The 12,436-nt window shown below is 39.0% G+C and overlaps 3 protein-coding genes across 3 annotated transcripts; 1 reads left to right on the top strand and 2 right to left on the bottom strand.

Annotated features, from left to right (window-relative positions):
• Window positions 1-251: 251 nt before the first annotated feature.
• LOC140780236 (pentatricopeptide repeat-containing protein At3g13880) lies at window positions 252-3,958 on the bottom strand. Its single transcript, XM_073125650.1, has 2 exons — window positions 2,123-3,958; window positions 252-1,837 (listed from the first exon to the last, which is right to left on the bottom strand). Exons 1-2 carry the CDS (start codon window positions 3,865-3,867, stop codon window positions 1,090-1,092), a joined length of 2,493 nt encoding a protein of 830 aa, XP_072981751.1. The 5' UTR covers window positions 3,868-3,958; the 3' UTR covers window positions 252-1,089.
• A 557-nt stretch (window positions 3,959-4,515) lies between these two features.
• On the bottom strand, window positions 4,516-8,071 carry LOC140758319 (uncharacterized). Its single transcript, XM_073094429.1, has 5 exons — window positions 7,563-8,071; window positions 6,528-6,625; window positions 6,375-6,440; window positions 5,500-6,200; window positions 4,516-4,736 (listed from the first exon to the last, which is right to left on the bottom strand). Exons 1-5 carry the CDS (start codon window positions 7,931-7,933, stop codon window positions 4,725-4,727), a joined length of 1,248 nt encoding a protein of 415 aa, XP_072950530.1. The 5' UTR covers window positions 7,934-8,071; the 3' UTR covers window positions 4,516-4,724.
• Window positions 8,072-8,851: 780 nt separating this feature from the next.
• On the top strand, window positions 8,852-12,394 carry LOC140780181 (methylthioribose-1-phosphate isomerase). The gene is made up of 9 exons (XM_073125581.1): window positions 8,852-9,085; window positions 9,169-9,224; window positions 9,628-9,783; window positions 9,943-10,042; window positions 10,387-10,529; window positions 10,638-10,743; window positions 11,230-11,368; window positions 11,447-11,715; window positions 12,155-12,394. Exons 1-9 carry the CDS (start codon window positions 9,005-9,007, stop codon window positions 12,218-12,220), a joined length of 1,116 nt encoding a protein of 371 aa, XP_072981682.1. The 5' UTR covers window positions 8,852-9,004; the 3' UTR covers window positions 12,221-12,394.
• Window positions 12,395-12,436: the final 42 nt, after the last annotated feature.

Raw genomic sequence — 12,436 nt, 5'->3', positions numbered from 1 at the left:
TTAAAATTTAACAAATAACTAAGAAAAATTCTAAGATTTTCAATAGTTAAGAGCTCAATGTGTCGTGAAAAATAAATAATGTAAAAATAGACAACCGTTCGTAGGTGTCTATATGTAATTATTTCTATTATATAAGAAGAAAAATATAACATTTTGGAAAATTTTCATAATTAATAATGGAATGAATGTGGTACCAAATATATTACTCAGAAAAAGGAAACAGAAAGACACCTAGATTTATAAAGATGTTATAGATATTGTCGCACTTAGTAGCATGAATTGAGAATGTATTCCATTACAACTTAGCAAAGGGCACTCTGCTGCAAATAATCTAAACAACATATTGCCTCCCTTACAAATGCCTACATGCTGTGTAGTTGGTTTTCCTTGGACAGTAGTGTTGGTATTGTACGGGTTGGCATCTCTATATCCAGAATCATCTTTGAGCAATACAAAACAATAGGAATGATCTTCCATAGCGCTACTAACTCACCATTCGGATGTTCCTGACTTTCTTCAGATGTAAAAGAATCAATCATATAGGCCGTAATCAAAATTAATGTTAGTATAATTTTACAACCTTCCTGAAGTTTTGCTCAGTCTAAGGTGATTTTAGGATCTCTAGGAACTGCACAGACACCGGTGAACATTTCACTGCATGAAATCTATCACTTATCACGGCTTGGTCGACATTCAGATGCTCCTTCAATGAGAAAAATATCAACATCAGTTCTCCTCATCAAGTTTATTATTTCTATTTTCTGTGAACCTATCTGGCAGCAGATATGTGAAAATGCTCCCAGTTGTCCAATCCACTGACCAGCAGTATTTCTTTGAGAAGAAAGGAAGTATCATTATTGCTGCACATTCTGTGAATAGCTGATGCAGGATCTCTGACGACAAATTTCAATCTTTCCCTCTTAATAAACAACTTCATTTTCTGTATCCAGATCTTTCCTCATTCATATTTGGAGTTTCTGAAGCTCGCAAGCGTAGGCTAACCATTTGTAATGCTGCTCTACCAGTTGATTTGCATATCCTGAAAGTATTGGAACAATAAGATTTCACTTGTAATGGCAGGGTCTCTGTTTACCAGTAGTCCCCACAAGAACATGAACCACCTCTAAAACGATGGAACCGAATGGGATCTCTGATAACAATTTCCCTTCTTTCACTCTCTGAAAAAAATTTCATGGTTGTGTGGCAGTCCCTACATATCCTCAAGTTCTTCATTACTCGTACAGGAGCTGACTTCGGCAGATGAATTATGCCTAGTGCCACTGCTAATTTTTCACTATGGCAGTTCATTAGACTTTGTCTGTGCCCCAGATAGGGGTCTATTATGTCTGGGTTCTTCACATATCCCAGCTTTTCAATCTTAGACAGCATTTCCTCCAACTTCGCATATATTGCATGACTTTGAGGATGGGAGTTATCACCTACCACAAAAGAATGAACCGCTGCTCCCATCTCAATCCAGCTAAGACCAGGTTCTTTCTTCACACCTCGCTCTTTCATCAGATCTCTGGTTTTCAGTGCTGAGGAAAGCCTCCCAGCATCCAAATACATGTTGTACAATAGTACGTAAGATGCAGAGGCACCAGGTTCAAGCTCCATTATCCGCTCTGCGACACGTCTACCTCTTTCGGTGTCCTTGTGAATACGAGAAGATGCCAGCAAAGACCTCCAAATGACTGGATCATTATCAAAGCCTGAGTCTAGTATGAAATTCTCAGCATCAATGAGCCTCCCAGCCCGACCAAGGAGGTCAACAATACAAGCACAATGCTTCACATTTGGGGTCAAGCCATAGTCTCTTTTCATGCTTTCAAAGTACCTGCAGCAATCAGAAAAAAGAGACATATTTAAGAAATTAATGCTATATGACATGGATGCCACATGGTGGGTCTTACTTTCGATCACCCAACATTTAAGTAAGGGGTGTCGGTTTGTATTCCACAGCACAGCAATATTTTTGGAAAATTCAAATTAATCTGTTAAGGATGTGAGAGTAATAAAAAGGAATTCACAAAAAATCAGGTCAAGCATGTTAGGTATCCTCATGATCTATTATGCTAATTCATAATCCGAATTTGCCAACTTCCCATCACAATGAGTTTACCTGAATCCCTCATCCACCAGTCCCCCATGGCTACAAGCAGTAAGAACACCAAGGAAAGTAATCTGGTTAGGCAAAACTCCACAATTCTCCATCTCCTTGAAAAGCATCAAAGCATCCTTAGCACAACCATGTTGTGCGTGACTTGAGATCAATGCAGACCACGAGACAACATCACGATTCACCATCTCGGAAAATGTCTGAGCAGCAGCATCAACATCCCCTGACCTAGCATACATGAATATTCTGGAGTTGCCAATAATGGTGAAACGATCATATCCAGCTTTTGTGGTGAAACACTGAATCTGCTCACCAGACCTCACAACTGCCAAATTTGCGCAGGCACTCATTACACTTGATATAGTGAAAAGATCAGGTTTTCTACCTGTACTCAACAATTCATGAAACAAGCTGAGAGCCCTTTCAAACTGCTCATTTTGCACACATCCTGAAATCATCGACGTCCAAGTGACAATGTCTTGCTCAGGAACAGAGCAGAAGCATCTGAATGCTTCTTCAATTGAACCAGAATTTGAATACAAGTCAATGAGTGCACTTCCAATGTATTCATCACATTGAAAATTGTTTTTAAAAACTTGCCCATGCAATTGCTTCCCAAATTCAAAGGCATTTGCCAAGTTAGAAGCTCTCAGAACACTGGAGAATGTGAACTTTGAAGGCCTCATTCCTCTCCTTTGCATTTCAGAGAAAAGACCCAATGCATCCCTTGTGAGTTCGTTGTCTGTTTCGCTCTCAATTCGACAGAGTCCAGCAATCATGGCATTGAAAACAACAACATTAGGGTTTGGCATGACTTGAAAGACCTTGAGTGCATCATGCACGAGACCATTCCTTGCATACAAGTCAATGATCGCACTGCCAACAAATACATCCAAATCCAACCCAACTTTCACTGCACACCCATGAATCATCTCTCCGAGATATTTCATATCATTAAGACCAGAACAAGACTTGAGAATGCTACCAAGAGCAAAAGAGTTCAATTTAATTCCAGACTGATGCATCCGGGTGAAAACCCTCAATGTCTCATCAACCGAACCAATCCGAACATAACCCGAAATCAACGAGTTCCATGAGACATCATCCAACTCTTCCGAGGCATCAAATGCTCGCCTCGCCTCACCAATCTCACGGCACTTCGAGTACATATCAATAATTGAATTAACCAAAAAAGCATGCCGACCCAACCCACTAACAATCACCATCCCATGAATCACCTTCCCCGACTTTAAATCCCCACTTCGTGAGCACGCATTTAAGACACAAGCATACGTAAACCTATCAATCTTAGTTTGCACATTTCTAGCATGAACAAATACCTTTAAAGAAATTCCATAAGAACCCATTTGGGAATACCCAGAAATGAGTGAATTCCACGAAATAACATCTCTTTCGGGCATGTTGTCAAACAATTGGCGGGCAAAGGTTATGTCACCGCATTTACAATACATGTTGAGGAGATTATTCTGGACGAAAAGGGAAGGGGAGAACCTCGTTTTGATCAGTTGGGCGTGGACTTCCTTGCCGTGGATCAAAGATTGCGAATTCGCACAGGATTTGAGGAGATGTAAGAAGGAGGAGGCATCCATAGATGGCCCAAGAGATGGTTGGAGATGGGATTCGTGGGCCAAACATTGAGTTTGGAGAGAGGTGGTGAACTGTTTGTTCGATTTGGAGAAGGAGATGCGCTCCGAGAGGCCGATGAGGTACCGAAAGGAGCATCGCATTTTGGATTTGGAGCTGAGAGCGCGCGAAACTGGAGCTATCGATCTGTTCAGAGGATACGACTTCCAATGGCTGAATGAGTCGGCACTACGAAAAAAACCTTCGCCGACTTTATCATATGGTTAGGGCCAAAACGTCGCCGAATTAAACAAGTCGTCGACGACTCAGCAGTATACATGAAAAGTAGAGGATAATAGAAGCATAGCATATCTTGAACATTATTACTTCCTCACATCTTCATTATTTACTCATTAGTTCTTCCTATTTGCATCTCTATTGATGACATCTTCGAATACTGTACGTATATGCAACTAAACTTATATGTAGAAAAATGGGGGGAAAATAATTTTGGTTTTCTTTTTTCTTGCATGTATAGCCCTCTAATATTTCTTATTTATAAAGTCGTATTTATATGTATCCCTCTCAAAATTTACATGGATAACCCAAAAAACCCTTTATTGTTACTTAATAATACAAGAATAAAAGGTATCCATAAAATACCCCCCAAAAGCCGGTTCTTTTGGCCAAAAGCTTAAGTTCTTTTATCTCTACATATTTTAAATGATACTAGTTCTCTTTACTTGGAGGAGAAAACACTTTTAATTGTGGTTTGCACTAACCCTCTTGGTACTTGTAGAGAGACATGGATATAGAAAGTACAGTTCTATGCAAAAAAAATCAAAAGATAGTGTCCATAGAAACAGTTGGACCACAATGTCCATTTGTCCAGCTAAATATGTTCATACATGTCCCAAACATTAAGCACAGAGTAACAAAAAGCTGGTGTATCTTCAGATGAGAAGTTGTATGGCTCCACTGGGGTATGCTTTATTCCCACTAGAATCAGCATCCAGATGTTTTAAGGCCTCCCCTGCATCAGGAACAGTGACCACATATCATCGATTAATTTCTTAAAAAAGTAATAGGACATCTTGTTTGTTCAAGTAGACTGTAGAAGACACGATGTTCGCATAGAATGTAAGCGAGTAGCTTAAAATAATGCTGCATGAATTGATCACCATGTAATAGCAAAATGAGAAGAGAAAAATTTTATAGTCAGTTGGAGTACTAATAAGAATCTAAATTATTTAGTTGCAAACCTCATGGACAATTCAAAAATCTGTCGATTTATTTGAATTACTGGGATTCTCTGAGGTTTAAAAAGTAAATCATGCATTTTCAATCTTTCTATGCTTCCCATCAGCAGAAAGGAAATAGATGAGCCATCAGAGAAACTAGTTTGGTTGTCAGAAATAAGCTTGTAAGAGATTCAATGCTTCAATCAGAGTTATAGCCAAAGACTGTGAATCCATCATACTTGATAATATACGAGCCAAAAGGAATGGCTACCTCTCCCAGACTAAAAGCACCAAAGACACCAGTATCTAATAGGTCAATTTCTTAGTGTCTCAATCTAACACTGACAATAGAAAAGAATCAAGAAATCGTAAAACACCCAACAGAATCCCAAGAGAAAGGTAATACATTTCATGGACTATCTCTGAGATCATTAGGTCTCCAGAAAATGTCAATAAAAAATACTAAATTATGGATATGAACTACTTACTAATAAGTAACAACCTAAGTTAGACAGAGAGAATAAAATGTAAAAGCTATCGCAGCATATGTTATACCTGCCAGGACCCTGGCTGCCCTTCTACAGGACCAGGGTAGTTCTGCCCGTAACCAGATCCTGCGCCTTGCCTGTTATCTCCACTATATCCAGGTCCTGCTCCTTGTCTGTCATATCCACCATAGCCAGAATTCGCACCTGGTCTGTACTCTCCACTTGAACCAGGGCCGGACCCACCTTGGTTATGTCCACTGTAACCAGGGGCAGACCCTTGATTGTAATCTCCATGACCAGATGAGCCAGCAGACCTGAAATCTCCTACTGGTCCTTGTGAGAAATTCCTTTGTTCTTGTGGAGCAAAGTTTCCTCGATCTCCTTGGTTAAAATCTCTTTGATATGAAGCCGCTGGGCCTCTCCTGTCATCATTGTAACCATCCCTTCCACCGGGTGGTGCATAGTCTCTACGCTGTCCTTGCCCAAAATCTGGCCTCCCGCTAGGAGGAGCGAAGTCTCTACCCCCAGGTGAATCATAACCCCTTCCATCTTGTCCTGGCTGAGTGTAGCTCTGCTGCGGAGTGTAATTTCTCGCATCCCCTTGCATAGAGCCCTGGGGAGGACTGTTTTGAAAATTTCCTTGTGGTGGGGGGCCGTTATAGCTGGGCCGGTCTCGGTCAAATCGATTTTGATTCCTCGGTCTCGATTGTCTTCCATAATGAATAGGAGGTGGCCTTGGAGTGATAACCCCGTTATCATACTTGTCTCCTGATTCCCAAACCAAATTGAGGAATAACAAATATCAAAACTTGTAAATATTAGCAATATCAGACTAGAAGTCTAGAAGAGTAGAAGCACAATTTCTTTTAAAATGAAAAATATAAAATATGGCAAATGAACTTAATAATTATCAGATACATACTAAAAGAAAATGCAACAGACCTCCATACTCCTTAGTCTCAGGGTATAAATATGAATCAGGTAATATGAAGACAACACCTGGCAAACCTGGTTACAAAAATATAAGATGTAAGCACTAGCTAAATCATATATAACCCTGCTCTTAGACGAGAAAGATAAGTACTTAGGACGCACCCCGAAATTTTTCTGACATTTCCTCAGTCATTACAGCCTGAAAACCTGTATATGTTGTCGTGCTACATGCATACATCCTCTTTTTAGCCTCCTCCACACTGCAATCAGAAGCCACAAATCAGCATAACTACTTTCACGACAAATTGGACACATCTCATAAACCCAAGGTATAGTCCATATAACAGAAATCAGCAAATCAAAGAAAGAGCAATTCAGGAATCCATTTACTCCACGATCTAAAGTTGTAAGATTAATTGATTGCACTATATCAAGAAGTAAAAAAGTAAAGGCATAAAGTGGTCCATTGCAAGACGCTCCCGCAGGGTCTGGAAAATGCAACTGCCTTAACCCGATTGCAAGAGAGACCAATATTATGTGCACTGCAACAAGGACTTAGCATTACAAGAAAGAAACAGCATGTTCAAAACATATTAATGGTCCTCCATTACAAATTTAGAAAAGAAAAACTTATTAAAATGTAAAACTTTATTAAATATCGTTCTGCAGAATGAACGCATATTGACTAATCAATCTATTCACTTGGTTTTAATGAGAGCAGTAATAGTCTACAAATCAAGGACGATTGAATACTATTAAAATATGTACAAAGAAAACTCTGCTGCCACAGTTCAGCTAGATTTCACAGAAACTCTTATGCAGGACAGAAAAAAAGAAGTGATTTTTACAAAGTTAATCGTAGCACCAATAGACAAGTTCTTATGCAACTAATGCCATCCATCGTAAACCTAAGTCCGAGCCATAATTAATAAGACCACGCTAATAACATCTTTAAAAGAACTAATCCAGCAATGACCAACTAACCACTCCCTTCAGATTTCGGATACTACAGCACAAATCAGGAGCTTACCTACAAGTAAAACAAAATAAAAATCACTTGTTGAAGCCATCCTCCTACCCATAACTCATCCAGTTTCGCCAAACTAACAGAAATCCATTCCCATAGAACAAAAAAAAAAATGATTCATCTAAAAAAATCAAGATATTCTCTTTCAGTTTAGGGATTGTTGCCATCACCTGCCGACGACCTTGGCCAGGGTCTGGACGTAGGTCTCGACCATCTCCTCCGGCGTTGGCTTGGGGTCCTTGGGGAAATCCATGGTGATGAGCCAGTGGTTGTAGTCGCATCCCTCGAACAGGATCTCGTCGGGCGAAATCTTCCTCTCCTCGCCGCCGCCACCGTAATCGGATCGGCGGTCGAATAGGAGAGCGGACGAGTGGAAGGAAAGGGATTGGGGGAAAAGGGATTGTGATGGATTGAGAGGGGAACCGGAGGAGAGATTGGAGAGCAGCGAAGGCGGAGAGGAGGAGACGGAAGCGAACGGCGAGTGTTTGAGGAGGGAGGAGGATAGGGCGATGGCTCGACGAAGGCGGAGAGCGAGAGCCATGGCTAGGGTTTTTGGAAGACGACTAGGGTTTAGACTATAAGAAGAAGGTAGGGAAGGGAGAGTGCGGGGTTTATCTCTGGGCTCGACCGTGGCCGCTCGATGGCATGATTGAGCTATTCTTGCACGAAAAACGGTAACCGATAGAGCTATTCTTGCACGAAAAATTAAACTAGTTTTGCTTTTCCAAAGAAAAAGAAAACATTACCTTTCCTTTTTGAATAAATATATTAAATATTTTTTTTAAGATATTTGCATCAAAGGGTCTCTAAATTTTGTGATTTTTACTCATCACGCTATTTTATAATTTCCACATCATTTCTAGGATTTTATAACCCAAACTCTTTTTTTTTTATTTTTTTTATTTAACACTCTAAATTAATTTAAACGGTACTAAAAAATATATATTTTATTATAATATATAAAATAATTTATAAATATTTAAACTACTCTTGTCTTTTTCCTCGTCCTTCTCTCTTTCTGGAAGAAATATAGGAGGAGGAGGAGAAGGGAAAGATAAGGAAAGATGGTGGTGGTGACGATTACAACAGTGGAGGAGATAAGTGGGGACGAAGGAAGACATTTTAATAATTTAATCGATATTAGTTAGCTAAAATAATCTTAAAATATTAAATAAGAATTATAAAAAACATACGGTATCGAATTATAAAATTCTCAAAAATAAAATGTGAATCATAAAATAAAAAAGAGAGTAACCGGCAACACTTCCCAGTGTTTTATTTGGGAGGTAGCTGCCTAGCTTGATAGTCCAAAACTATAAAGCTATTATTAATTTATTAATTGCATTAGGTTTTCAAGAGGGGTTGGGTGGGTAAAGCCATGACTGTATCCCTCATTATTAAGAATAAAGTTATCCGATTCGAGGAACAAACAAGTGAACAAACAGTCTATTATTCTCTACAGCTTAGAATAAGTGAATAAGTCACGCGAAAGGCGGCTTATTTGATTATTATTTATTCATCCCATTATCCCGTGAAACCATGCGCTCTCTAGTGTAAGAGGACACTTATCCGCGACTTCCCCGAGAATAAACTCCAAGCTCTTCGATCGACGATGGCGAAGGACTCCAACGGCGCGGCGGATTCCCTCCAATCCATCCTGTATGAGCGCGGATCGCTTCGCCTCCTTGACCAGGTTGATAAAAATTTAATCTTTTCTTGCCCTTTTTGTTGTATTAAAAATCCAATATTTTGATGCTATCTTTGAGATTTTAACAGAGAAAGCTTCCACTCGAGACCGTGTATTTGGATATCAAAGATGCGAGCGATGGATGGTGAGTGTTATAAATCTTAGGAACATTGAGTTAGTCGAGTGTATTTGGGTGTTTGCATGTGCTGGGAATATTTTTTTATTTGTTAGATTTGGTTTAATTCATGGAAAAATGTGAATTTTGGAGCGGTTTCAAGTTCTTAGGATTACATTTGAGTGAAGGATAGAAGAGAGTAAAGTTCTTAGGCTTTATAAACCGCTCATCCGATTAAAAGATTAAGTTTATTATCGAAATCTAGGCCAGGTTCTGCTTTTTTGCTCTATTGACAGTTTCATGGATTATTTTTATAGGAGTGTTTGGTTTTCCATGCATTTAGTTCATAAAACACCAGCCAAGTTTTAATTTTCACTCAGCATTATTGGTCTACATGACCTGGAATCATTTAATAACCATTCAACATTTTTAGGAGTGCAATTCGGGATATGGTGGTCCGTGGTGCTCCGGCAATTGCTATAGCGGCAGCCCTCGCACTTGCTGTTGAAGTGCATAATCTGGACTTCGCTGGAACACCTGGAGATGCGGCTTCCTTCGTTGTCAAGAAATTGGAATATCTTGTTTCTAGGTATAGTTCATTGATCCACTGCTAGTGTGATTGTTGTTATCTTCTATTCCTGTATGTCAACTATCAATTTATTACTATTGTGGATGTCAGATGTGATACAAATTCTTTCAGCTTTGTAAATTTTTCTGCCTAGCTAATCATGTTTTTGTTTTGTGGCAGTCGGCCTACTGCTGTAAATCTTTCAGATGCTGCAACAAAGCTTCAAAAGTTAGTGCTAAAGACTGCAGAGACTGCTAGTGAACCCGAATCTGTCTTTCAGGTGCTAAAAGATTGATTACCTTACTTTTGGAGACTTCCTCTTTTGGTTATTGTGTTTAATTTTTTGTTTGTACATATTTACTTCTTTTTTCCAAACAACTGACATCTGTGCTGCCATAACATAGTTATGGTTAGTTAATGGTGATCACTAGGCATCTTCTCACTGCTGACCAAAAAGTTCTAGAACCAGAAGTATTTTCCCACAAGATTTTGTAGATTGTTCTATATGTAAACTATTTCTTTTGAAGTTTGATGTCCCAACCTTTGTATCTCATTTTGTGAAGTCTTCCGCAATTAGGCGATGGTTTCTACCAGAACTTGTGCCCTTATTTCCTTTATCATCAGGCTTATATTGATGCTGCTGAAGCTATGCTTAGTGATGATGTTGCTGCTAACAAAGCAATTGGGTCTCATGGAGCCAGCTTTCTTCAGGGTCAAATTGAAGGCTCAGAAAGGCTTTGTGTATTAACACATTGTAACACTGGCAGGTCTGTTAAAAATATGGTTCTTTACTGTCTGTAGATTTAAATTGGTAATGTCTTCCTTTTTTTCTCTCTTTTTTGTGATGAAATGGGTTTCTTCCATTCTGCCTATAGTCTTGCTACTGCTGGATATGGGACTGCCCTTGGGGTTATTCGTTCTCTTCATGCTGAAGGAGTTCTAGAAAAGGCCTTCTGCACAGAAACTAGACCATTTAATCAGGTAGACAGTCGATCAATCCTACATTCTTTTCATGCATTCTTTTTCCTGAATAGTGCATAGGAGTCTATATTCTTCATGAAGATGTCAGAGCTTATTAGATTTTATCATTTGTATATCTACTTCTGACTATGCTTTTGAAAAGTAGTCTGATTCTTGCCATTCTGGTGCATGTTTAGTTAATTAATAATTACATTAAATTGCTTGCTGTCTCTTCTTTGTAGTTTTTCTTTTGGGTCTGGATGCCTGTTGCATTGGGTTTTCTTTTTGTTATTGAAGGGAGCATTTGTCCTTCCCAGTGATCGGATACGATATCTTGGTTTATTTGAAAACATACCTTTCCAAACATCACTTTTGAGTCTTAGAAAGGGCAAGCTATTTGACTCTCTCTCATTACTATTTCAATATTCTTGACATATAAAAAAATAAGTATAACCAGTTATCTCTGATGTATGTGAACATGGGTTTCAACTTTGTATCAATTTGCAGGGTTCCAGGCTCACAGCTTTTGAATTGGTCCATGATAGAATACCTGCAACATTAATAGCAGATTCTGCTGTGGCCGCACTGATGAAATCTCGGCAAGTTGATGCGGTCATTGTTGGGGCCGATCGTGTAGCTGCAAATGGTATATATTGAAGAATTAAATGTTTGAATCACAAGTCAAATTTTTAAATACTTATAGTATGCTTAAATTACTTTGCAGGGGATACTGCTAACAAAATTGGAACTTACAACCTTGCTCTTTGTGCAAAGCATCATGGAGTACAATTTTATGTGGCAGCACCAATAACATCTATTGATCTTTCACTCTCATCTGGTCAACAAATTATTATAGAGGAAAGGTCTTCGAAGGAGTTGTTACATTCTGATGGAGGGCTAGGAAAGCAAGTAGCTGCATCTGGTATCGCAGTCTGGAATCCCGCATTTGATGTTACTCCGGCAGATCTGATAACAGCTATCATAACTGAAAAGGTCTTCCTCTCTCTCCTCCATCCCTCGCTTGCTGAGTATTTTGTAAGATGCTACCTTGTTCATAAAGGAGACTGCATAGAATAGAAATATATTTGTTATGGGTGAAACTGTTAGCTATCATCTGCTGGCTCATGAAGTTTGATTCTCTCTTCTCCTCTGAGCATTCAAGTCGAACATTTTGTCCATAAACGGTACAATCTTATTTACCAAGGCTGCGGTAATACATCAGTATTTTCATCAGCCTCCCAGATTTTGATTGTGCTCTAGCTAGCCATATATAATGTCGGAAAAGGCGAGAACTGTTACTAAGTTCTTTTTCTTAATATCATCTTTCAAAACTTGCATGGTGTTCTTCTTACTCCCAAGATTTCTAATCTGATGAACTCGCCGCTCTTTGTTTCTGAGTAACTATTGATGTAGAATTCTGCTTCACCTGCAGGGTGTCATCACCAAGGGAGTCGACGATGCTTTCGATATCAAAGGTTTTATACAAAAATCACTCTGAGGACTCCAGTTTCTGTTCAAGAGCTTCTGCTATATCTTTGTTCATATTGGCCATCTTTACATAGCTTTCTGTATCTTAGATCAAATTTTGTTGAGATTGATGAAACTTTTATTGCTGATTGTTAGCAGCAAAACTATGCATATAATCAATAAAGTCTGATAGTTGAGTGGCTTATAGTACCGCGTAATATACAAATAACACCCTACATTTAAATTA

Source organism: Typha angustifolia, chromosome 3, assembly GCF_048772165.1.
Source record: "Typha angustifolia cultivar Huaian chromosome 3, ASM4877216v1, whole genome shotgun sequence".
NCBI lineage: Eukaryota > Viridiplantae > Streptophyta > Magnoliopsida > Poales > Typhaceae > Typha > Typha angustifolia.
Note: the sequence above shows the minus strand (reverse complement) of the source record. Positions and strands in the feature narration are given on the sequence as shown.

Excerpts from the sequence above, each read along its gene's own strand:
- LOC140758319 (XM_073094429.1), bottom strand. The coding sequence starts at position 7,933 with ATGGCTCTCGCTCTCCGCCTTCGTCGAGCCATCGCCCTATCCTCCTCC. Across the intron at positions 6,626-7,562 it reads CTGGCCAAGGTCGTCGGCAG|TGTGGAGGAGGCTAAAAAGA; the intron begins GTGATGGCAACA and ends TTCTGATTGCAG. Across the intron at positions 6,441-6,527 it reads AATGTCAGAAAAATTTCGGG|GTTTGCCAGGTGTTGTCTTC; the intron begins GTGCGTCCTAAG and ends TTTTGTAACCAG.
- LOC140780181 (XM_073125581.1), top strand. The coding sequence starts at position 9,005 with ATGGCGAAGGACTCCAACGGCGCGGCGGATTCCCTCCAATCCATCCTG. Across the intron at positions 10,043-10,386 it reads AACCCGAATCTGTCTTTCAG|GCTTATATTGATGCTGCTGA; the intron begins GTGCTAAAAGAT and ends CTTTATCATCAG. Across the intron at positions 10,530-10,637 it reads ACACATTGTAACACTGGCAG|TCTTGCTACTGCTGGATATG; the intron begins GTCTGTTAAAAA and ends TTCTGCCTATAG.
- LOC140780236 (XM_073125650.1), bottom strand. The coding sequence starts at position 3,867 with ATGCGATGCTCCTTTCGGTACCTCATCGGCCTCTCGGAGCGCATCTCC. Across the intron at positions 1,838-2,122 it reads CTGGTGGATGAGGGATTCAG|GTACTTTGAAAGCATGAAAA; the intron begins GTAAACTCATTG and ends TGATTGCTGCAG.